Here is a 24,969-nt window from a genome sequence, read left to right on the forward strand (position 1 = left end):
ACAGCAATATTGTGAAATATTATTACCAGTTGTTTCTATTTCAGTTTAGGCTCATCTTGATACATAATTTATTCTTGTGAAAGCTGAATGTTCAGCATCATTACTCCAGTCTTCAGAGTCTCGTGATCCTTCAGAAATCATTCTAATATGCTGAGATTTACTTAGGTTGTAGCCTTATTACTGAAATTCAGCAACTTCAATTTACAATTTATTATTACAGAGCTGTGCACCTATACAAGAAAATATGAATAACGATTTTTTTTTTTAACCAATGGCTTCCTAACACATGAACATCAATACTTGGTTGTTTAATGGGCTGTAATGCCAGTGTTTGTTGTGATGTGAGCACATTGCTTTTGCAGATTCAGCATCTGTCCTGTGTTGTCAACATCACAAATGTGTCGCCCTCTGCTGGTAATGTTAAAGCTGTGGGGGGGTTTTGGGATTCGGTGACTATGTCACAAACAGTAGTTTTATAAAGTTTGATTTTAACAGTAATAGTTTATAAAGAACACAGAAGCTGGCATTAATATACTGTTTTATTTTCATAGTATAAAAACATTATATGTAGGTACAGGATTCAAAACTGCACAATATTAGAAATGTGTAAATAGTTAAATGTTTTTAGACTCTTTTTTGTTTATCCATTTATTCCAGAATATACAGTCCACTTTGCTTTCTTGCCGCAGGGTCAAGTAAAAACAACTTTAGTGCACTATTACTGCTTTGCTCTGTTGCATCTGGTTTGCATCTACACAGAAGGAGAAAAAAACTGTGTTCTGTGAGGACCTTTCCTGTGAGGACCTTATTTTACAGCCATTTGCATGTTATGGCTGAGAATATCTGACTGACTTGATCCAGGTTTTCAGGTGTCTGTGGGACTTCTTTGACGGACTTCATGGTTTCTTAGGCTTGGTGTTGGCTCGCGCTGACTGCACTTTGACAGAGGTAGATGCAGACCTTGAGCCCTCTAGGTTCTGAGCTGTGCAGGTGTATGTTCCTTGGTCAACCTCTCTGACCTCATCCACCAGCAGTACCGTCTGAGTTCGCTGTCGGTTCTGCCCGTCCACCTGCACTATCTGCACACTGTCCTGGGTGTACATTGGGCGCCCAATCTGATAATGAAAAAGAAAAAGAATAATTTCAAATAAATATTTTGAATAATGTATTTAATTTAGTAATCAAGAAAGTTTGCTGTATTTTGCTGTTTGCAAAATGCAAATTTCTATGTCTCTAAATTATCAACATGATCAAAAGTCGACATGATGAAAAACCTGTTGAACACAATCTACTATTGCCTTCTGTCATCTTATCAGTAGTCTATATATATATATATATATATATATATATATATATATATATATATATATATAATTTAAAGGCCTTTTACTGTAATTCTGAAGACATCCCACTTCAGGTTGCAGTACACAGTCTTTTTGCTGTGAAATCTAATAAATTAAACATAATAATAGTGTGGCGAGCAGCTAGGCCGAGGGACCGTGAGGGCGGGACGAGGCGGCGCTCATCAGAGGATGAGCGCCAGCTGCGCGCCGCAGCGATCTCGGCCCTTGCGGAGGAGTGAGGGAGTATAAAGGAGGAGTGACGACAGTGAGGGACGAGAGAGGACCAGGCCTGGATTTTATGTTGAGTTTTATTTATGTTCTGTTTTGTGTATGCTGCAGTCGTCCGTGAGGGGCTGCAGCTTTTTATTTTCATTTTGTGTTTATTTGTATGTAGGCGACAGTCGTCCGTGAGGGGCTGTCGCCGCCATTTTATTTTGATTAAATGTTTTGACTGTTCGCCGGTTCCCGCCTCCTTCTTCCCGTACAAACAACATTTACTACAAATAGCTTTTATATTGTAGTAATATTTCAAGGTGAACACTTCCTGGATTGAAGCATCTGAAGTTTACTTGATTGTCTATACTTAATTTAAATCATGTTAAAATGTGAGTATTAAATATGGTGCATCAGGCTTTTGAGGAATGTTAAAGGGTTAGCCAAAAATGAAAATGACGATTTCAAAACACGGCCTCATGAAGCTTCGAAGCGTTATGAATCAGTGAGTCGATGATTCGGATCGCGTGTCAAACCGCCAAACTGCTGAAATTTGGCGATCCAAACTGCTCATTCGACTCACTGATTCATAACGCTTCGAAGCTTCATGAGGCCGTGTTTTGAAATCGTCATCACTATATAAGTCGTTATTTAGGGTTTTTTTGCGCACAAAAACTATTCTCGCCGATTCATTAAGTTATTGTAGAACCACTGTGGTGAGATGGACTTTGTAACGACGTCTTTAGTACCTTTTAAGGGTCTTGAGAGTGAACCGTGCATTGTGCCAATGGAGGCCTTTCAGAGCCATCAGATTTCAACTAAAATATCTTCATTTGTGTTCCGAAGACGAACGGAGGTCTTACGGGTGTCGAACGACATGCGGGTAAGTAATTAATGACAGAATTTTCATTTTTGGGTGAACTAACCCTTTAACATTCCTCAAAAGCCTGATGCACCATATTTTGTCTTGAAGTTCTATGTACATTTCCATTTCAATAAGTTAGATTTTTTTCTGAAAATGTCAGGCTTTGGGGTTGTTTTTGTAAATACAAAAAATATTGAAAATTAAATTAAATATTGTGAGGCTGTGTGTACTTATTTTGTATACCCTCTGGTCTAACCTTTTGTCCAGGATATTCCCAGGTAAAATCCACCACCACGTCTTGCTCTCCCACCACAGTGCATGTCACATGGAGATTCTGTCCCACTGCCACAGAGTCAGAGGAGGTCTGGATCGCAGGAGACGGAGGGGCGGCTGGATCTGCCAGGGTATATACAGGCATTCTGAAATCATTTCTGCAGTCTGATTTATATTTTCACATGCTGTGTACTGCATATTAAAAAAAAATCTCACAGTTGACATAGATGAGCATGTACTTGGTTGAGCTCTGGCGAAGATTCCTCAGGCTTGCCACACAGTAAAGAGAACCAGCATGATACTGTTTCGGCCTGTGGATGGTGAAGCCCTTCTTGACGTCAAAGGAGATCTCTCGTCCATCCACCTTCACCTCCATTGGAGGAAATTCCCGGTGTAAAGTCACCATTGCTAGCGGAGAAGTCACCTGACAGGGCAGGACAGTGGGCCAGTTAGTGCGAAGCTGAATGACTTCGTAATAATCCGAGGAAGGTACAAACAACTCCTGAGGGTCTAAAAGAGAAATACCAAAGGAAAATTGTGTTTAAATTGGACCCTTGAGCAAATTGTGGTAGTACGCATGAGGATGAAGCACAGTCAGACAGTCATTATGGCAAAATAATCAGGATCAGCAGTTTTGTTGCTTGAAAGAAAATAAAAAAATATATATAAAAAACGTAAACTTGCCTTGTTTAATTCAAAATATTAAAAAAACTATAATAGTATATCAATGATACTAAAATAACACTGGTGAAGGGATCTTTTATTTAATAATATTTAATGCATTTATTATTTTAGGATTTTATTATTTCATATTATTATCCTAAAGCTTCCACCAAGAAAAATATAGTTCATTGCAATGTATAAAAACAATAAGGCAGACACTGCAACAATATTACAGTAATATTAATTTTGAAGTCCTCTGGGGTCACTTTTACTATAATTGATAACTGAGATATAAGATGGCGTCAGTTGCATTTGACCAGTTAAACCAGAAGATTGGTCTGATATACAACATTGCTATGGACAGTGGAGAAAATTAGGATACCTGACTGCTGAATAACGCTATTAAACAATCAGAACCAAGTATTCCACAGGCAAAATAAAATATTTAATATGCATCTTTAATATAGATGTAGGCTACTAAAGGCTGGAATAAACTACATAACTTTTAAATTCTGAACATGCCAAAACTCAGTTTGGGGGAGGCAAACCTCAATAGATATAAACTTATAGAATTATTGTATAATTTGCACACTTCATCCCAAATTACCAGAGAAAAAGATGTAGACTTTGATGCCTTTGTCATATTGTTTCCTGCAGTCTTTATCCTCACAGTACATGGGATAGCAGGTGTACTCCCCTGTATCTGCTGCTGTTGTATTTACCAAAATTAGTGTGCCATAACGTTCATGTTGAACTGTCCTAAAAATACAGACGAAAGAAAACAGCAATTGATTAATTGAACTAAACTAACAAAATCGTTTGTGATCACAGATTAAATGTCACTGTTAGCTGAGCTCATACCTGAGTCGTCCTTCATCATCCTCTTCCAGATATGCAGGAACAGCCCATTGGACAGGATTTCCTTTACACCTCAGCTCTAGCGCATCACCTGCTTGGACAGTCAGCGTATCTCCCACTTTCTGGAACCTTCCCTTGTTTACCACCTGGGTGAGGTATGTCTGGGCTTCTTTAGGGGTCTCAGGGGTGGTTTTCACTTTAGGTTTGGAAGAGGCTGCCTTTCCTGGTCCCTTCACAGCCTTGGACTTTCCATTGGCTCTCTTCTCAGCTTTGGTCTTCGGGTCAGGTTCAACCTTTTGGCACATGCCTGTTTTTCATGTGACAAACCATTCAAAAACACTGCCAAAATTGAACTCTGTTCATATTTTCTACACTCTTGAAGATTTATTATAGATATATTATAAGATTTATGTCACATTTATTATGTCATTTTTACATTTAATTCAAAATACATTGACAACTAACTCATTCATTTGCAACAACATGTCAAATAACTCTTAGAGTATTAGTAAACTGTTAGGTTAAGGTTAGGGGTTAGTGAGTAGAATAAGTTGTAGGCCTACTTGCAAAGTTACTTACACCGATCAGGCATAACATTATATTTTGTTGGTCCCCCTTTTGCTGCCAAAACAGCCCTGACCTGTCTGAAGGTGTGCTGTGGTATCTGGCAAGATGTTAGCAGCAGATCCTTTAAATCCTGTAAGTTGCGAGGCAGGGCTTTGAACCGGACTTGTTTGTTCAGCACATACCACAGATGTGCGATTGGATTGACATCTGGGGAATTGAGGCCAAGTCAACACCTCAAACTCGTTGTCCATTTCTAAAACATTTTGCTTTGTGTTATCCTGCCGAAGCCACCAGGGAATACCATTTCCATGAAAGGGAACATCCACATGGATGGCAGGACCCAAGGTTTCCCAGCAGAACATTGCCCAAAGCATCGCACTGCTTCCACTGGCTTGCCTTCTCCCCATAGTGTATCCTGGTGTCAAGTGTTCCCCAGGTAAGCGATGCATATGCACCCGGCCATCCATGCACCCGACCAGGCCACCTTCTTCCATTGCTCCGTGGTCCATTTCTGATGCTCGCGTGCCCACTGTTGGTAGACAGGGGTCAGCATGGGCACCGTGACTGGTCTGCGGCTATGCAGCCCCATACGCAACAAACTATGATGCACTGTGTATTCAGACACCTTTATATCAGAACCAGCATTAACTTCTTGAGCAATTTGAGCTACAGTAGCTCGTCTGTTTGATCGGACCACCAGGGCCAGCCTTCGCTCCCCATCCATGAGCCTTGGCCGCCCATGACCCTGTCGCCAGTTCACCACTGTTCCTTTCTTGGTCCACTTTTGATAGAGACTGACCACTGCAGACCAGGAACACCCCAGAAGAGCTGCAGTTTTGGAGTTGCTTTGACCCAGTTGTCTAGCAATCACAATTTGGCCCTTGTCAAACTCACTAAAATCCTTACGCTTGCCCATTTTACCTGCTTCTAACATATCAGCTTTGAGGACAAAATGTTCACTTGCTGCCTAATTTATCCCACCCACTAACAGGTGCTGTGATGAAGAGATAATCAGTGTTATTCGCTTTAGCTGTCAGTGGTCATAATGTTATGACTGATCGGTATATACTCATTGTCTGTTGGGGGAGCATCAAAATAAAGTATTAGCAGCAGACAGTCTTCTAATCTTCTAATGACTGGAAGTTGACATGTAGTAGCAAAGCTACTAGTTAGTAACTTTGTAACACTGTTTAGTAACAAACAGTGTTACTAAAAACACGGCATCATGTGCAACTGTTTAATCTATTAATTTTATATGGCAGTCATCTTGGACTTATGCTGACACCTAGTGGTGTGGATGCAGCATCATGCACCACAAAGGTTTTCAGTTACTCTTATAGATTACTGAAATTATTCTGTGTGTGTAAATGATTTTAAACATTTCTCATATACATTTTAAACAGGGTAATACTGAGTGCACCAACAAAATGATCACATTGATGCATTTTATATGCAACTTTAAATGTTTTACATGCATTGCTTTAATAGCTGCTCTGTACAGTTAAATATTGTCTCTCCTTTTATCTTCTTTTTTTACTAAAAGTCACATCTACGTACTTAATATACAACGTGGCCTCTTAAGAGGTAAGATACTCACCAAACTGAATGATCAAAAGAGAAACAAGAAAAGCAAATAGCACCACCCTCCACTTCATGGCGGAGAATATTCACACACTGCGACCACAAACAACCTAGTTCACTCTGGTATATGTTCCCAGATCTTGAGCATACATGCAGAGAATGGAAAACCAGAAAGGTAGCGGTAGAGGAAGACCGAGTGTGTAGAGTGAGGGGTCAGATGTTTATGAGAGTCGCATGAACACCCTAAATTCCTCTGGTTACACTCAATGGATCCTTTCTGTGTTCATTCTACCAATCAGGGCTTGAGGAGAACTGGCCATCCAACTGAAAAAGCAGACAATGTTTATTTAGCTGTAAAAACTCAGAGCCATCAGTCTAAGGTTTGCTAGCTGTGAAAATATCTGTCACAAGGCAACTTGTAATGACCACATGGTAAACTCAAATTTGATCCACACATATTGCAAATTGGTATTTTATCTGGTGCATAAATGCAATAGCACTACAAATGACATAACATACTATCGGCCTTTAAACTCATTGCCTTTGCTGCAAAATGAACCAGTTTTCTGAGCTTTTCTGTTTGATTTAATAATCTGATTAGTATCAGGTAGGATTTTGTGAATGGTACTATTGTTCTTTTGTGCCCTCAGAGTTGAAAGCAAGATCAAAGGCCCTTAAGGGTACATCAGCTCACTCAGCAACTCCTCTGAACAGCTATTTTCTAGTCATGCAAGTACAACTTGAATGAGAAGAGGATGAAATCTCCAAAACTGTTTGCCAAGCTTACACTTTGTTACATGCATGTCATACACTTTCTTTATTTTACCTAAATCATGATGAAAAACATAAACGACTGATCAATTGTTTGGGATCAGCATGATTTAAAAAATAAAGAAATGAACACTTGTACAATGCTTGTTCAAATTGCTTAGTTAAAATTAGCTAAAGCAACACAATTGCTTTACATTTTGTCCTAACTTAATTTGATTGTGTTCAATCCACTTAAATATAAGTCATATTTAAGTTTACTTAATCCGTCTGTGTTGAGATTACATTAACGATTTGTGTTGCATTAACTGAAACTGGGCGGGGCTTGTTCATTCCCAACATGCTTTATGGCTAAATCAAGAGAGGGTAAAAGTGTTATTTGATGTATTTTTGAGCAAGATGAGAAAGGGGGAGATATGATTGTGATTAATAGTGTTTAATATTCAATTATGTTGGAATTATTAGAACAATGTAAATTACATTAATGTCTTTATTTTTTGTAGTTTACATGTAGATGATGACGATACAGTTTTCAAAAACTTGCACTTTGAATCCCGTTTTCAAAGGTTTGCATTTGCAGGACCCCAAAACACCGTTGTCGTGTAAATGAACGGCCAAAACGCATAAAAAGTCGTCGGAGGCAATCCAAGGTACGAATGCATCAAGGCCTGTCCGAATACAATGTTAGGTTCACTCCTTGTCTCCTGAGATCTGATCTTCATCTGATCGATTTTTGAAGGCAGCATAGATGTATCTTTCGCTGCCTTTGATATCCCCCAATCCTGTGCTTTCCATTCTGTACGCAAACGCTGCCTGCAAAGTCATTGCCTGATAGAGCAGCGAGGAAACAAGTCAGCTACCTAAGCTTTTGGACGCAACATCTACATGATTAGATGTTTTTCATCTAATGTTGCCATGGCTATTCATCGTTTCATTGATTTATACTCACACCTGTTCCTAATTTGATCATTAGTTCTCTGTGTAATGCTCTCAGTTTCTTTAGTTCATTGTCTGACGTTGTTTGTGTTTCATGCACACTGTTACGCTTGTTTGGATTATCTTCATATTGGGTTATATACTCTTTTGATTTATTTAATGAAGTTATGTTGCATTATAAATACGTTTCATCTTACCAATCCGTGGCAGTAATGGCTGCTGAAAATTCAGTTTTCCATCACAGGAATAAATTACATTTTAAAATGTACATTTTACTTCAAAATAAGAGAAAACATAAACGTTTCTTTTGATCAAATAAAGTGAGCATAAGAGACTTCTTTCAAATGCATTAAAAACTCCAAACTTTTGAATAGTAATGTATAATTTAATACAAATTTTGTCATAGTCAACTTGAAGATTCTGCATTATTATTTATTTATTCATTTATTATAAAAAGTATAAAAAGGCAGTGGTTATTTCACTGCAAATACTTTGAAAGCTCTAGTAAAAAGACCAAGAAAAAAAGAAAGCGCTTCTTGCTGAACTGGCATCTACTTGACGGATATGACAGGTGCATATCCGGACTTCTTGTGGTTTAGACATTTATTTTGGTCCATCTATGTCAGATTTGGTTTCAATGGTGATCTGACTGCTGAGTAACCTTTGCCTCTGGACGCTGTGCCTCACTCCATATCCAAAGTATATGAGGAATCCTGAGTAAAAAAAGATAGATTTAAAACAAATAAATTTGGGTTTGACTTTCAGCAGCATTTCATATTTTGCATCACATACCCCCAACCATCCACACAGCGTAGCGAACCCAGGTGTCTCTTCCCAGTTGAACCATCAAGTAAATGTTGATGAACACACTCACCACAGGGAGTAAAGGCAAGAATGGTACCTGTGGTCAGAGAAAATATGAGTTTTTTCTTTTATTATTTATAAATTATTCATTTATTTAATTTTATAAAATCAGGTGCTTCTATATCATATATCCTATATTCTATATCATATAATATTATTATATTATAGGTTTTGCATGATAATGATGTTGCTTCATATGTCCTGTGCTCACCATGAAGGAGGCTTTGGTTGGGTTCTGGGGTTGCCTCCAAATAATTAAGACTGTGAGGAACATTATGACCAGGATCACACATACACTCACAACACTCCAGATCTCCAGCAACAACAAAGATCTGATAGCTTTGCTCACCAGCAGTGACAGAATAATCACCAAAGCAACTGCAAAAGCAAAGATCAAAAATCAATCTGGTTATTATGCTGCGTACGGCCATATTTTTTCAGTAGAATTTCAGTATGGTTAGGTTTTCTACACACCAAGAAAAACTGTGCAGGTTGTGACAGTGTTTGAAGTTTCTTTGGTAGGGTACGAAGGGGGTTTCAAAAACCCAAACATGGAGGTTGTGGGTGTGCGCAAATCATTTTCCTCTGAAGCGGTCTCTTGATACCTTTGAAAGAAACCATTTTTAGCTTCAAAGATTTGCATCATGGTGCTAGAAGGAAAGTGTGGAGCTGGGAATACAACCTTAGTATGAGAATACAAATAGCCACAAGTGTGTAGGAGAAGAGTGTTCCAATCGACATCATATCAACCAATGCCTTCAGGTCAAATAAAAGAGCCATTATTGCTGGAATAAAACAGAGCACATGATTGCCACGGCTTTTGTGTTTTAAACAAAAGCTGCAGCCTATTTACTATTCATCTCATAGAGAGAAAAAGACCCTAGTCTTATGATTTGGCTTAGTCTGTCATATGAGAGATGAAAAAGAGGGCCGAATTAAGAGATCTGATTTGTAGAGCCCTTTTTAACGATCTTTTTCAGTCCACTTACCCGCAACAGTTCCAGAGGACAGTGTGGCCACCACTGGACTCTGTCGCAAGCTGACTTTATATAGTGATTTAAACATGAGTCCATCTCTGGCCATGGCAAACAGGACACGGGGCATTGGAAACATGGACCCCAAGAGACTGCAGATTAAATGAAATATCTGTAACTGATCTGATACATAGAGATTCAATTCTCACTCTGGCTTTGTTTTACCTTGTTGACAGAGCGCACAGGGACCCGACCGCCACAACATACTTTGCCGCAGCCCAGCCAATGTCAGTAAAGGCCACAGGCAGTGGACTTTGAATGTTGAGTTGGTAGTAAGGCACCATCAATGTGAGAGCAGCCGAAACGCCAAAGTACGCCAGGAAACAGATAAGCAGAGAGGCCACAATACCCACAGGTATAGACTTCTGAGGGTTCTTCACCTCTTCACCTAGAAAATCAGTATTCATACATTAGAAATTTAATATGCATGACCGCCGTTCAAAAGTTAGGGGTCTATAAGACAGAACAGAAATTAATACTTTTATTCAGCAAAGACAAATTAAATTGATCACATTTTTATATATTTTTTTTAGAATTGTTTTTATTTTAAATAAAGTTTTAAACTTGAAAAAGAATCTTGAAATTGTTTTATTATGTATTCAACATTGAAAAATGTTTCTTGAGCATTAAATCAGCGTATTTGAAGGATCATGTGACACTGACGATTGGAGTAATGATGCTGAAAATTCAGCTTTGCCATAACAGGAATAAATTATATTTTAAAATATATTCAAATAGAAAACAGTTATTCTACATCGCAGAATTTTTTATCAAATACATGCAGCTTTGGTGAGCATAAGATATTTCTACATTTACGCATTTGGCAGACGCTTTTATCCAAAGCGACTTACATTGCATTCAAGGTACACATTTTTACATTTTGTCAGTTCTTGCTTTCCCTGGGAATCTAACCCATGACCTTGGCGTTGCTGGCACCATGCTCTACTGTTTGAGCTACAGGAAAGCTTTCTATTAAAAACATTAAAAGGTAATATTCAAAAAACTACAATTCAGATTTACCTGTAGTTGCAATGCAGTCAAAGCCAACAAATGCATAGAAACATGTAGCTGCCCCTGCCAGTGTTCCTTCAAATCCAAATGGAAAAAAGCCACCTACTCCATACTCACTGGTGACATTGACGGTGGATGTCAGGTTTCTTTAAAAAAAAATCAGAAAAGAACTGAGGATATGGCTGAATTTGGAATAGCATTTGCATATACTATTTCTGACATAATAGTACTGTAAAAACTAATGGTGCCTCAAATATCCGTTTGGATACTAAGTGCCTCAAAACTCTTTCTCCTAGTGGGGTGAATGGTGGAACCACTGACAGTCTTTGCAGTTCTTGCAGGAACTTATGGGATCCTTTAAGCACTTTGTATTCAGTTGGATCCTGGATTTCACCTTTGCATTGCCATGATGAGATCTCAAAATTAAAGGAACTCAGATTATATAAAAGGGTTTCTGTAAACATTTAAGTGGTTTCTGGAAGATCTCTTTTGTAAAAGCCAGCATCTGGAGAAACCCAAAAGTTATATTAGGCCACAATAAGATGTACAGCCTTGAAGATTTATTATTACCTATTATTATACTTATGTTTTATTCTATATAAATAGGCTTACATTTATTACATTTGTGTGGATTCCTATGGAAATGACTGGAATTCACCTTTTTGAGAACAGAACATTTTACTGCACCTTAACTCTGTTATAAAGGAAAATGTTATCTGCATGTTGGGATGTAAGGAATACTGTTTCTTGGTCGAAGCCTCTACTCGTTTCTAGTAAGAACACTCAACAGCCATTTATTAGCACTGTTGATTCATATCACACATTTACACTAAGCTTTTCAAAAGCCATGGTGTACATTACAGTCTCCAGTCTCATGGCATCCCAGACTTAACGATTCAAAAAAGAGCTGAATAACTGTGACCATCTGGCTATGTTATATTTTAAGCAGTAGTATGCTACATTTTTGTCACATGACCTCAATTATGTGCAGTGAGGTCATGTAACAAAATGTTCAATGCATGTTTAGTTCAGCAAGTGGTGTCCAGCCATCCTGAAAATAAAATGTTGATTTGTATTTGAATCTATTTTGTGTAAAAATGTCTTAGATTTTGGCAGCCCAATCAAATTATGGCTGATTTTATTTTTGCATATGGAGTAAGTTTTTTTTGTGTGTATTTTACAAATAGAGAAGATTTGCACACTGTATATGCACAGTATACTGAAGCAGTAGTACAAAGTAGTATGATATTTTAAACATAGCCAAAATTGCATTGATATAACATTCAGACAGATTTTTTTGAATATGTTTATAGACTGAAAGGATTATTAATTACATCAAATATGAATATACTGAAAATTCCAATAAACTATAAATGCAGATGTTCTTACTTATGCATTGCTGTTGCATTCAGGATGATTTCTTCTGTGATAAACCAGTTCTGCAGGTTTCCCTTAATGAAGCCAGCAGTGATGACAAATATCAACACCAGTATATTAACACTTGTAAATATCTTGTTGACTGTGGTTGATTCTTTAACGCCATACGCAAGAAGAGCTGTAAGAAAATAGATCGAAAATAGATAGATAATGTCTAAGCCATTGCCATAGATGGCAAATGGTGATTAGTACAGTATAGTCAGATACCGGAGAGAATCATTATGAGAACAGCTGCAAAAAAGTCTGGGTAGGCTGCCAGGCCAGGCAGACCCATGGATGCATATTTGCTAAAGTAATTAGCCATCACGTTTCCAATGAGATCATCAAATGTACCGCTCCATGCCCTGGCCACACTTGATGTGCCTAAACCAAGAGAAAGCTCTGTTAGTACTTGACCTTTGACCCATTAATCTATCAATCTACTGATCTATTGTTCTGTCTGTCTATCTATCTATCTTGCATATTCATTGACCTTTCATTTCTACTTACCGATGACATAGGACAGTAGCAAATTCCATCCTGTGGTGAAGGCCCATACCTCTCCTACAGTCACATAGCTGTACAGATAGGCAGAGCCGGTCTTAGGAACCCTTGCACCAAACTCAGCATAGCAGAGCCCAGCAAAGATAGAAGCTAAAGCAGCAATGAGGAAAGAGATGATAATACTTGGCCCAGCCTGGGTCCGGGCCACCTCCCCAGAGAGCACGTAGACTCCGGCCCCCAAGGTGCTGCCCACTCCCAAAGCCACCAAGTCCAAAGTCGTAAGACAGCGACGAAATGTAGAGACCTCTCCCTCCGGTTCCAGGGGTTTCCTGCGGCACAGGCCCCTCAGGAAAGACCTCATCGATTGCATTATTGGCTGTTAGAGGTGCTAGAGGATATAGTCAAAATGCTTAGTCATGTTGTCAATATAACATTGTACTCTGTCAGTATTTTGAGATGTAAACTAAGGCTATGATTTTGATGACATTCATTGAAAATGCATACGACTGCACTTTATCTGTATGGCACATATCAATTTCTCTATGTGGGATATTGATTGCAAGAGACTGGACAGGATTCACAGTTACGCTTTTACTGTTGGTCTGTCCAGGGGCGCCATGTTTTAAGGGGGGTATACAAGACAGAATTTTGGGCCCCCTTCTTCCTGAAGATGAATGTGTTTATTTTGAAGTTTAATAAGAAACTGAAATAATTTATTAGTTAATATTTATATTATTTAAAGTAATGAAAATTTCAGTTCGTCCCCCCTCCACCCTTGATTTGAACCCATTGATACGAACACACCGGTGCGATTAGAATGTTCATTGCGTCACTGATATTCAAACGTGCTTTCATGAGTTCAAACTTACAAATAATCAGATAGTAAATATAATGCGTAATAGTATGCGTAGTAGTGCATATTTGGCGTGCTGTCCGAGGAGAGGGTATCTGGCCCGAGTACTCCCCCCGTATCTCTGGTTTAGGAAAGTAACCAGGTGGGTGTGAGGAAGACGGGGTGGTGGAGGGATGCTGAAAAACTGTCAATGAACATTGGTGAGTTGACTGGGTATTTATATAGTCCTTCACTTGTGCTGATTGGTTAGACATGTTGATTGCTGATCGCTGACAGCTGGTTAGAATGGCATGATGATTGGACAGATAATTTGAACGTGTTCCTCCCGAACTTTGTCAATAAAAATTTTTTTTGCGCTTTTCCCGGCGCTGAGACGGAGGATGGATGAAAAGCTCAGTGCTTTTCATATATCACAACTATTCACTGTTTTCAGAGTTTTAAATAAAGGACTGTAAAAAAATTAACATTTATAGTTTTTAAATTCAAATTCCATATGATGTCTTTGGAAGTTGCAATAATCCTTTCAATTATAGGCTAATTTGACAAAGTGTTTTATTCCAGACCCTAACCCTACTTACCTGCTACTTACCTGCTACTAGGAGTCCATCTTCGTCTTCTGTCATCCGTCATCTGCCCGGTACCGGCTTGCACTTTATTCATTTGCCATTTTAATTTCCGTTACTGCCAGCTAAGTCATCATTATATCTGTTTATCCTGATCATTCACTCACCAGTCTGCATCCTTGTCACTATCCGTGCTTCTGTTCAATAAACTCAGTGTTATTTTGATTTACCTGTCTGCATCATTCTGTTCTGTGACAGAAGACCAGACAACATGCAGAGTCCCATGGATACCAATGGGGATTGCCCCATCGATCCATTTGCAGATCTGGTCAATGCCATTCGTCTGTCTCTCCAGCCTTCTGTGTCTACCACTTTACCTGCCGTTCCAGCCGACCTCATTCAAGCCGCATGTCGTTCACTCCCGCACTCAGCTCCCGCTGCTTCACCTGCTGCCTCTGCCAGTCCCATTGCTCGACCAGCAACATTCACCGGTGAGGTGGAGGATTGCAAAGGGGTCCTTCTACAGTGTTCCCTGTACTTTGAGATGCAGTCTCACCAGTTTACCACTGATCATGCCTGGTTTGCCTTTGTCATCTCTCTGCTGTCTGGTCGAGCTCTGCAGTGGGCTCAATCATTGTGACAGTCCAACACTCCAGTAATTATGCTCCCTTAATAAATGCTCCACTCTCAGCATTCTTCGGCCACTTTAAAGGAGTGTTTGTATAAACAGCTTCAGAGCTCTCAGTACACGACCAATTGTTCTGTCTACGCCAAGCCAATAATTCTGTCAGTGTCTATGTCCTCCAGTTCTGCACCTTAGCAGCCACTTGTGGCTGGAATGAGACTGCATTACTCACAGCTTTCCATCAGCTGATGGTGGTCTATGATGATGTCAAGTCAAGTCAAGTCACCTTTCATTTATATGGCGCTTTTTGCAACACAGATTGCTTCAAATCAGCTTTACAGTGATGATAGGAAATGAATTAATGATGCTATGGGATTTGAGAACTTCATTCAAAAGACCATCCAAGTTTCTCAATGTCTCACTGCATGCGCTCTCCTGAATCCCGCTGTGAATCCTCCGCCCTTCCATCAGTCGCCCTTCCAGCACCTGAACCCATGCAAGTGGACTCCAACCACTTGATACATACGGAGCATGATACATGTGCCTCTACTGTGGGGGAGAAGGTCACGTCATCAACCCATGTCCGGTCCAACCCCCACACCCAGCAGTGGGTACTATATCTTCCGCCTCAAATAGATCCTCTATCACGTACTACTGTACATGTCTTAACAAACCTGTGTTTCAGCACAAGCCCTCATCGACTCGGGTTCTGCAGGGAACTTCATCTCCACCCAACTTCTCCAAAACCTAAATGTCCGAAAGAAGCATTGGACTTGAGTCCCAGGACTTGAGAATCCACACCATCCAGGGAAAACCGCTGGGTCGGGGTCATATCATATCCCACACTGACGCTCCACATTGGATGCCTGCACACAGAGGAGATCACGTTCATAGTGCTGGAAGGATTCATCAGAGATATCATCCTGGGACGCTATGGAACACCAACCTCAAATCAACTGGAACACCGGTGAAGTATTACAGTGGAGTGATTCCTGCTTCCACAGCTGTCCATCATCTTTTCAGAAACCCTCCATTTATCGTTCTCCACCTTTCTCCACACTGAAGTCCCCATCGCTCTCTCTCTCAATTCTACCACCGCCGAGAGCCCTGATGTGGAACACAAGGTGGAGATTCCTCAAGAATACCGGGATGTATTCAGGATGTATTCAGTAAGCGGTTGGCAATACAACTACCACCATGGGACTGTGCAATCAGCCTACTACCTGGGGCAGAGTTTATCCACTATCCATCCCGGAGTAGAAGGCCATGGAGGAGTACATCCAGGAGGCACTTCAACAACGTTTCATCAGACCCTCTACATCCCCTCATTCGTATATGTGATAAGTGGAAGACCGCCTTCATTACACCTTCAGGTCACTATGAATATCGGGTCATGCCATATGGCCTGTCCAACTCACCATCAGTCTTCCAAGGCTATATGAATGAGGTGTTCCAGGAATTCCTCTTACGATTCTTCATTGTCTACATAGATTCCTGGAACCTATGTAATTTCCCGGAACTTGGCTGAACATCGCCTCCACATGACACAGGTCCTCGAAGCTCCGCCATCAACATCTATACCTCAAGCTGGAGAAGTGCGAGTTCCATACCATCTCTGTACACTTTCTCATTTATCGTCGAGGTTGACGCCTCTTCTACCGAGGTCGGAGAGGTTCTCTCCCAGCAGCAGGGTGATCCTCCACGACTACATCCATGTGCCTTCTATTCCAAGAAGCTGTCCTTGGCAGAGCAAAACTACAACATCGGCAATCGTGAGCTTCTCGTCATCAAGCTAGCTCTGGAGGAACGGAGACACTGGCTGGAGGGAGCACATCACTACTTTGAGGTCATCACTGATCATAGAAATCTTGAATTTCTGCATGAAGCAAAGAGAGTGAACCCACGCCAAGCCCGAAAGGCATTATTCTTTACCCGATTCGATTTCAGGGTCTCGTATTGACCTGGGGATAAGAACACTAGGGCAGATGCCCCTGTCACACCTTCATCAACCTGATGCTGAAGATCCCTGTCCTGAAGCTATTCTCCCTCCTGCCATGATCGTCAGCCCTATCCAATGGTCCATCAATGAGCAAATTGCTCAAGCTAATTGCTCGGAATCTGCTCCGCCAGGAGGTCCAGAGGGGCTCCTCTACGTACCATTCAACTTTCGTCTGCCCCTCTTAGACCATTCTGTCCAGCTTCTGTCCAGCTCATACGTCTCCGGGCTCTGGACACCTAGGTAGTCCACGGGGTCTCTCACTCTTACGTCATCGCTACTGGTGGCCCACCATGGCTCAGGATATCTCCTTGTACATCCAGTGATGCTCAGTCTGCGCCATTACCAACACTCCCCTAAGACTTACTAAAGGAAAGCTGGTGCCTCTACCAATTCCACGCCATCCATGATCCCATCTGGGTATAGATTTCATGTCCGACCTTCCCTCTTTTGACAACCACACTGTGTATTCGTCATCGTAAACCTCTTCTTGAAGGCATGCAAACTAATTCCTCTCAAGGGATTACCCATGGCTTTCGAAGCGCCTGAAGTTTTATTTCAACACATGTTCCGTCACTTCGGCCTTCCTGAGGATATCGTTTTGGACCGTGGTCCCCAATTCATCTCTTGTGTCTGGCAGGCCTTCTTCAAATTGCTGGGAGTCTCAGTAAGCCTCTCCTCCGGTTACCATCCTTTTCTAACTGCTGGTTAGATCATAATTAAAGAACTATCTCAACTGTTAAATAACAGATATAAGATTATGCTATGGTTAAATAAATGTTCAGTGATATCTTCCAAAGATTTGTTTTAATTTTGGTGCAATTTTTTCTATAAAGTATTGATATGGCAACTAGTAAATACACTAAGTTCCGTCATGCTGGCATGTGTGGAAAGTTTTAAATCATGCGTGTTACAACTAACCCCGCATTAGGGTTGTGCCCCGCTCACCCCTAGTAAACAAGTTTATGAATATTTTGAATAAAAAGGGGAAAACAAAATAAACGCGATCCACTGTGTGGCTGCATGACTGCATCGCCAAGGAAATAAAATGTTCTAAAATAATAATGGTCTAAAATAACATTCACCTCAAACTCATGCTGGGGGCTTGAATATATAATAGAGCCCCTAGAATATATGCACTGTGTGCACAATTATTAAGCAAGTGAATATTTTGAACATATAATTTGTATGCACATTTTCCAACTCCAAGCTATATAAACTTGAATACTTTTTGGATTTAAGCATATCAGGTGATGTGTATTTGTGTAATGAGGGAGGGTGTGGCCTAAGTAGATCGACACCCTATATCAAGGTGAGCTTATTTTGGAGCAAAAAAAAAGAGATTTAACTCAGAAAAGTCAAACATTTTAAAACTTTTGAAATTGCTAAGATATTGGGGCATGATCACACAGCATTCAAACTTTTTGTTGCAAATAGTCAACAGGGTCGCAAGAAACGTCTTCATCCCTACTTTTTTACGGTTACTCTTCTGTGCTCATGACAGGTGCGGTTTTCCATCGTCTTCTTTTTTTGTGTGTGCGGTTAACACATCATACGCCGTATTTTGAAGTGACGAGAGACCGTGCTCATGTTCACTTCTTACGGTGACACATTGCTGCCACATACATATTATTTTTTCCACTCAATTATGTGTAATAACGAGATGTTATGTCGTTTTAACGATATCTTTTCTCGTAATAACGAGATATTATGTCGTAAAAACGACATAAGATCTTGTTATTACGAGAAAATTATGTTGTTTTTACGACATAACATCTCATTATTATGACATAATTGAGTGGAAAAAATAATATGTATGTGGCAGCAATGCGTCACTGTAACTTCTTACTTTCTATAATTCACAGATTTTAATTTGATTTTACTACAATATCATTAGTTAATGTGTTGGTGTATGTAAGAAAGAAAAAAAAAATCACTCACACACAAAATATCCAAAGTCGTGATGTGGGGCCCCCTAGCGTCCTGGGTCCAAATGCCTGCCTGGAATACTCTTCATTGTATTATTGTATTGAATAGCATTTTTTAATAGGCCTATCATTTTCATGCTATCGTGTCATTTGACAACTAATCAAGATTATGCTCAGTAATAACCTTAAAAATGTATGTTGGTCATTCATTTGTAAGAATAAGAACATATACACTCATTTTCCCTCCCATTTACCTTATCACAATGTCTTCACGTTTTCATGTTTTCTCGAGTGCTGAGATGTTTTGTCTTTGTGTTTCTTTCCTTTGAAACCCTAAGGGAAAAACAGATCTCTAATTTAAGAATGAAAAGATCACTTATCTATCACTAAGTATCTTGTCAGCCTCAAATTATTTTTAAAATGAATTACATTAAGAATAAAAACATAGCAAAGTGGTTTGAAATAACCAATTTAAATTATTAAACCATGCAAGTGATTTTGAAATAAATTTGTCATTTTGTAAACCACTTTAACTTCATGAACAATATTTTTTGAAGTCAACCAAAAGTAATTGCTGAATCTACTAAAGAAAAACTTAGTGGTAAATTTGTTGATTTAACTTGACTAGACTGAGTAGTGTGAACTTTTAGGTGGATGCAATAGTTAAACTAAGCAAATTTAGTACATAGTACTTAAGAGTGCTGAGTGTGTTGTACTAAATGCATGTTCACTGTTGCAAATGCCTGGAGCAAAGAATTTGCATAATAATAAAATGAAAAAAAAAATGTTACCTACAATTATAAACGTAAATTATAAAAATGATTAACAATTATAAAAAATATAAATATATATATATACTTGAATTCATGCAGTGGAAGTGCAATTTATGCTTGTTTTCATGTGAAAAGAGGGCTTAGTTCTGCAGTGAAGAATACAGTGGAAAGGTGGCTAGCCCTCTTCACAAATAGTCAGGTAGTAAATATTCTTGTCTTTATTGGTTTCATATATCATTTCATCTTGAACATTTTCAAAGCAAGTTGGTCATCAACCACTTTTCAGATTGATGTTTAATTCATTCTTGCACATTTCAGTGAGAAGTGATTGCTTAATGTTGATTTGATTAGACCGTTAGCATCTCGATCAAAAATGACCAAAGAGTTTCAATATTTTTCCTATTTAAAACTTGACTCTTCTGTAGTAACATCGTGTACTAATACATACAGAAAAATAAAAGTTGTGATTTTCTAGACTGATATTGCTAGGAACTAGACTCTCATTCCTGCGTTATAATCAAGGAACTTTTGTCATTCATACACCTAGCCATATCGGCCTAGAAAATTGCAACTTTTAATTTTCCGTCGGTCTTAGTACACAATGTAACTACAGAAGAGTCAAGTTTTAAATAGGAAAAATATCAAAACTCTTTGGTCATTTTTCAGCGAGATGCTAACGGTCTAATCAGATTCAATGATCTATGCTAAGCTATGCTAAAAGTGCTACCGCCAGACCCAGAGATCGGCTGAATGGATTCGAAAACGGTAAAACTCAACTGTTTAACACTAGGTGAGTTGGGAAATGAGCCTATTTTCAAAACTACTGACGTGTAATATTCTGCACCAGATTGACAATGATAAGCTCCTCAGACACATTACAATTCTTTTTCGATAGTAAAACAATTGTTGCTTTTGCTGTTGTTGTCTGCTGTTGTGTTTGTGTCATGACATGAGTGCTAATAAATATTAATTTTCATAACTCTGCAGAAAACCAACGTCAATTAGAGATGAATAGTCATTCTTCGTGGCCTACCACTCCTCCTCGGACCCCACCAATTTTTACAAGACATATTTTGTTAGTGTTTTTTTCTGTGATGTGATTCTTATTTAACAGGCAAACTGTTCTTCAGATTGTTTTGAGATCTGGCAAGAAGAGTCATGAAGGGAAAAAAACAGTCAGGACACTGAAACAAAGAAAGGGATACAGAAAAGAAAGTTAAATATAAATTAAGAACTCAGAGGAAAAAAGACATAAAGAAATGAGGAGGTTGGAAATTTAGACTGGTAGGAAGAATAAAGTAAAGACGCAACAGAGATGAATGAAGTCAGTAAAGGAGGTAAGAAAATAAATATAACTGACAGAAAGGAGGTTAGATAGAAAGAAAGAAAAATATGATATTTAAAAGATTTAAAAAATTAAATTCTCCGTTATGATGTATTTTGATGCCTTTTCAAATATCAAATTATCAGATTTAGAATAGGTTTTTATTTATTTTATACAGTTTGTTTTGTCTTTTCTTGCAGTGGTTTGAATGTCTGTATTCCTCCATGCATCCACTGATGTGTCCTGTTTGAAAAGGCCTTTACATTTAGACATAATACAGTGTTATTAATTTAGTTTCACATTTAAATGCAAGTAAATGCTTTTAAAAGAAGTTTTGTGGCTTACATTGACCTAATTTTTGTTATATGCTATTCCCATTTTTAGGACTGTGATGGCTATGTTCGACATTGCAATTGGTATGACAGTGATTCCTGAGGACTCTGCAACTGTGCCCTACTCCTTGCATCCTGATGCCACAACAACAACAATCATTTTGGAAGGTACAGTGGTTGTGGATGACCTTGAAAATATTCCACAATGTGTCTGCTCTTTGGGCTAATTAATGCTCTAAACGTAGAGTATCCAACAGCACTGAAGAGCACATTTGATTTCATACAGAGTGATTTTGTCACTCAAAAGTGACTCAGAAGTCACTCAAACCTAAAATCACTAAAAATCGCCTAATGCAGTAATATGTTTTTTCATGGTTAAAGGATTAGTTCACTTCAAAATGAAAATGTCCTGATATTTTACTCACCCCCATATCATCCAAAGTGTTCATGTGTTTCTTTCTTCAGTCGAAAAGAAATTACGTTTTTTGAGGAAAACACTCCAAGATTTTTCTCCACTTAAAGGAACACGCCGACTTTTTGGGACTTTAGCTTATTCACCATATCCCCCAGAGTTAGATAAGTCCATACATACCATTCTCATCTCCGTGCATGCCATAACTCTGTCTGACGCACCCACCGCTAGCCTAGCTTAGCACAAAGACTGGAGGTAAACGGCTCCAGCTAGCCTACTGCTCAATAAGTGACAAAATAAAGCCAAAACTTTCCTATTTACATGTTGTGATGTGTATAGTTACATCGTGCACTAAGTCAAGACATGAAAATGAAAAGTTGCGATTTTCTAGACTCTCATTCCTGTGTAATAATCAATTAACTTTGCTGCCGTACCATGGGTGCCTGGTTGTCACGTTGGTTATGTTGACAGAAGTTATCCTATTTTCAGGTGCTGTGTAATATCATTGTGCCGCTGCACTCATGGTACGGCTCAAGTTCCTTGATTTCTAAGTAGGAATGAGAGTATAGTTCCCAGCCATATCAGTCTAGATCGGTCTTTGTAGCCTACATAATGTAATGTAACTATACACATCACAACATGTAAATAGGAAAATGTTGGCGTTATATTGAGCAGTAGGCTAGCTGGAGCCATTTACCTCCAGTCTTTGTGCTAAGCTAGGCTAGCGGTGGGTGCCTCAAGACAGAGTTATGGCACGCACGGAGAAGAGAATGGTATGTACTAACTCTGGGGGATACGGGTATATACGCTAAAATCCCAAAAAGTCGGCGTGTTCCTTTAATGGACTTCAATGGCAACCAACGGTTGAAGGTCCAAATCAATGCAGTTTCAAAGGAAGGGCTTCAGAGGCTCTGCACGGTTCCAGACGAGGAATAGGGTCTTATCTAGCGAAACGATCGACCATTCAAAAAAAATGTTTATACTTTTTAACCTAAATTGCTGATCTTGCGCTGCTCTGCGGCTCGCCACGGATCGGATTGCGTAATCACGTTGAAAAGGTCACACTAGATGTAGGCAGAAGTACCGCCCCAAGCGAACATGCGAAGATTAATACAAACGCCCTTTACCAAAAACACTCCATCTTCTATTAAAAAATCGTCCAACATCTTTGTTTTACCTTTTTTTTGTTAAAGGATGTTTGTATTAGTCTTCGCACGAGAGCTTTGTAAACACGGGGACAGTACTTCCGCCTATGTCTAGCGTGACCTTTCCGACGTGATTACGCTATAACTGGTGAGGGCAGAGCAGCGCAAGATGATCAGTTTAGGTGAAAAAGTATATACATTAAAAAAAATTAACAATTTAAATGACATGGTTTCGCTAGATAAAACCCTATTCCTCGTCTGGGATCATGCTGAGCCTCTGAAGCCCTTCCTTTGAAACTGCATTTATTTGGACCCTCAACCGTTGGTTGCCATTGAAGTCCATTATGTGGAGAAAAATCCTGTAATGTTTTCCTCAAACTTAATTTCTTTTCGACTGAATAAAGAAACACATGAACACCTTGGATGAGATGGGGGTGAGTAAAATATCAGGACATTTTCATTTTGAAGTGAACTAACCCTTTAACCATTACTGAGTTGAGTTTGAGTGAATAGATCTATGCCTTTAAGAGTAAAGAAAATTGTTCAATACTACACTGTTTTACAGATACTTTTGTATTTTCCAATAAATATGTTTTAAAATGTTTTTATCAGAAGATAACTTTAAAGAGAACTGTATTAGAAAAGGTTGTTCTGTACTAAACATGATACAGACTGTTTCAAAGATTTGCTTTTGACTACTTTGTAAACATGTAAAAAACAATTAAACATTGTCTCTCTTTTTATCTCATGAGTGCAGTGTGTGCTTTTTTTTCCTAAAATGTTGTCGGCGGGCCGTGTTGACGGGCATGACTTAAGGAATGTCTTAAATTAATATTGTTTTATAGAGCAAATTAACATTCTAGTGTTGTGCGAAATCTGTTGTCCGTCTTTGTAGTCTCAACTTAGAATTTTGAGTACAACTTGCTTAGGAAATGTAAGGCAATCAGTTTCCACACATTCTTCTAGTAAAATGAACAACTAGACATGTTAAAAGAACTGTTTTGTTTGAGTTCTGCTTACAAACCTCAACTTAAATTTGTAAGTTGGCTGAACTTTTGAAATCGAGTTACTTTTACTCAAGTTTTATGGTAACCTCTACAAATACACAAGTTAACTCTCAAAGTAATAGTAAGTAGTATCAAGTCAACAATTATGACCTAATTTGCTTGAAAATTTAGAGGCAATCAGTTTCCACATAGCTTACTGATGTAACTTATCCTCCTCTGAACTCATTCCGTATAGATAGAAGCCTGTTCTGTGGCTCCATGAGATAGTTAAGGATAGACAAAGCTGCCTTCATGACTTGGCAGTGGTTGACTGGCACACGTTCACTTTGTGTGGTGGCTTTCTATAATCTGCCTTCAGGAGTTTAATGATCCCTCCTAATCCTGCAAGGAATCTACTGCTGTACCATTATTCTAAAGCACTGATCATGTGCCATGCCAGCCTGAACATACAGAACTCAGTGTCAAAATGTGTACTATTCTACTGTAATCGTCTTACTTTTTGCAAATATTTAACATAAGAAACTTAGAAATATTTGCATTATTTAATGTTTTCTAAATGCATGTGTAGCAGTATTTTCTTTATTTATTTGTTTAATTAATTTTGCATTCATTTACACCTTGACCTGAAAGTTGCACTGTCATGCGTAATTGTAAAAAAATATATATGCATACATAAAATGATGTGTTTTATCAGCAAAATAATAACTAAAGAGCTTTCAAAGACATTTTTTGATGCATCTTATTAGTAAATAAATGTTTTTTTATTTACCTTAATTGTGTCCAGAGAAGTTTGCCGTCTGTAATTAATTTGTCTAAATATATCTATTCCTTTCACACCAATGAGGGCAAATGATTTTTAACAGCAATATATACAAGAGTGGACTGTTTGACCCACCCACTCTATGGCATTAGCAACAAAGTAGCCTTTCTTTCCGCATTTCTCACTGGCCCCATAATGTGCATATAATTGCAGGCAAGGCGCAGGGTGAGGATAAAATTCCATGTTGGAAACCACATTTGTAACATTTCTGTGTGGTTACGATGGCTTTCTATTTCAGCCAATACTTACAAAACAAAACAAAACAGGACATTGTTTCATGCAAGAAAGAAACAGG

At 38.8% G+C, this 24,969-nt stretch overlaps 2 protein-coding genes across 4 annotated transcripts; both read right to left on the reverse strand.

The window, feature by feature from the left end:
- Positions 1 to 522: 522 nt before the first annotated feature.
- LOC307139454 (platelet-derived growth factor receptor-like protein) lies at positions 523 to 6,618 on the reverse strand. Its single transcript, XM_079838455.1, has 6 exons — positions 6,380 to 6,618; positions 4,219 to 4,522; positions 3,965 to 4,116; positions 2,911 to 3,204; positions 2,678 to 2,817; positions 523 to 1,115 (listed from the first exon to the last, which is right to left on the reverse strand). Exons 1-6 carry the CDS (start codon positions 6,435 to 6,437, stop codon positions 897 to 899), a joined length of 1,167 nt encoding a protein of 388 aa, XP_079694581.1. The 5' UTR covers positions 6,438 to 6,618; the 3' UTR covers positions 523 to 896.
- Positions 6,619 to 8,434: 1,816 nt separating this feature from the next.
- LOC307139650 (cationic amino acid transporter 2) lies at positions 8,435 to 24,701 on the reverse strand. Of its 3 annotated transcripts, none has more exons than XM_079838700.1 (14): positions 24,624 to 24,701; positions 19,116 to 19,194; positions 18,875 to 18,934; positions 12,903 to 13,284; positions 12,621 to 12,776; positions 12,366 to 12,531; positions 10,986 to 11,122; positions 10,131 to 10,353; positions 9,921 to 10,057; positions 9,614 to 9,716; positions 9,406 to 9,536; positions 9,143 to 9,309; positions 8,860 to 8,968; positions 8,435 to 8,780 (listed from the first exon to the last, which is right to left on the reverse strand). In XM_079838700.1, exons 4-14 carry the CDS (start codon positions 13,264 to 13,266, stop codon positions 8,671 to 8,673), a joined length of 1,803 nt encoding a protein of 600 aa, XP_079694826.1. In that variant the 5' UTR covers positions 13,267 to 13,284; positions 18,875 to 18,934; positions 19,116 to 19,194; positions 24,624 to 24,701; the 3' UTR covers positions 8,435 to 8,670. The 3 variants fall into 3 exon arrangements, with proteins under 3 accessions (XP_079694826.1, XP_079694827.1, XP_079694825.1); XM_079838701.1 differs by having other exon boundaries at positions 18,875 to 18,944; XM_079838699.1 differs by lacking the exon at positions 18,875 to 18,934.
- Positions 24,702 to 24,969: the final 268 nt, after the last annotated feature.

This window comes from Gobio gobio (genome assembly GCF_949357685.1).
Source record: "Gobio gobio genome assembly, chromosome: 16".
Lineage (NCBI taxonomy): Eukaryota > Metazoa > Chordata > Actinopteri > Cypriniformes > Gobionidae > Gobio > Gobio gobio.

Coding starts and splice junctions, on each gene's coding strand:
- LOC307139650 (XM_079838699.1), bottom strand. CDS start 13,266: ATGCAATCGATGAGGTCTTTCCTGAGGGGCCTGTGCCGCAGGAAACCC. Junction 10,354..10,985: donor TGACTGCATTGCAACTACAG/GTAAATCTGAAT, acceptor CTGATTTTCTAG/GTGAAGAGGTGAAGAACCCT. Junction 9,537..9,613: donor ATTTGTATTCTCATACTAAG/GTTGTATTCCCA, acceptor TTTCTTTCAAAG/GTATCAAGAGACCGCTTCAG.
- LOC307139454 (XM_079838455.1), bottom strand. CDS start 6,437: ATGAAGTGGAGGGTGGTGCTATTTGCTTTTCTTGTTTCTCTTTTGATC. Junction 2,818..2,910: donor CATGCTCATCTATGTCAACT/GTGAGATTTTTT, acceptor ATACCCTGGCAG/ATCCAGCCGCCCCTCCGTCT. Junction 1,116..2,677: donor GGGAATATCCTGGACAAAAG/GTTAGACCAGAG, acceptor TTTCATTATCAG/ATTGGGCGCCCAATGTACAC.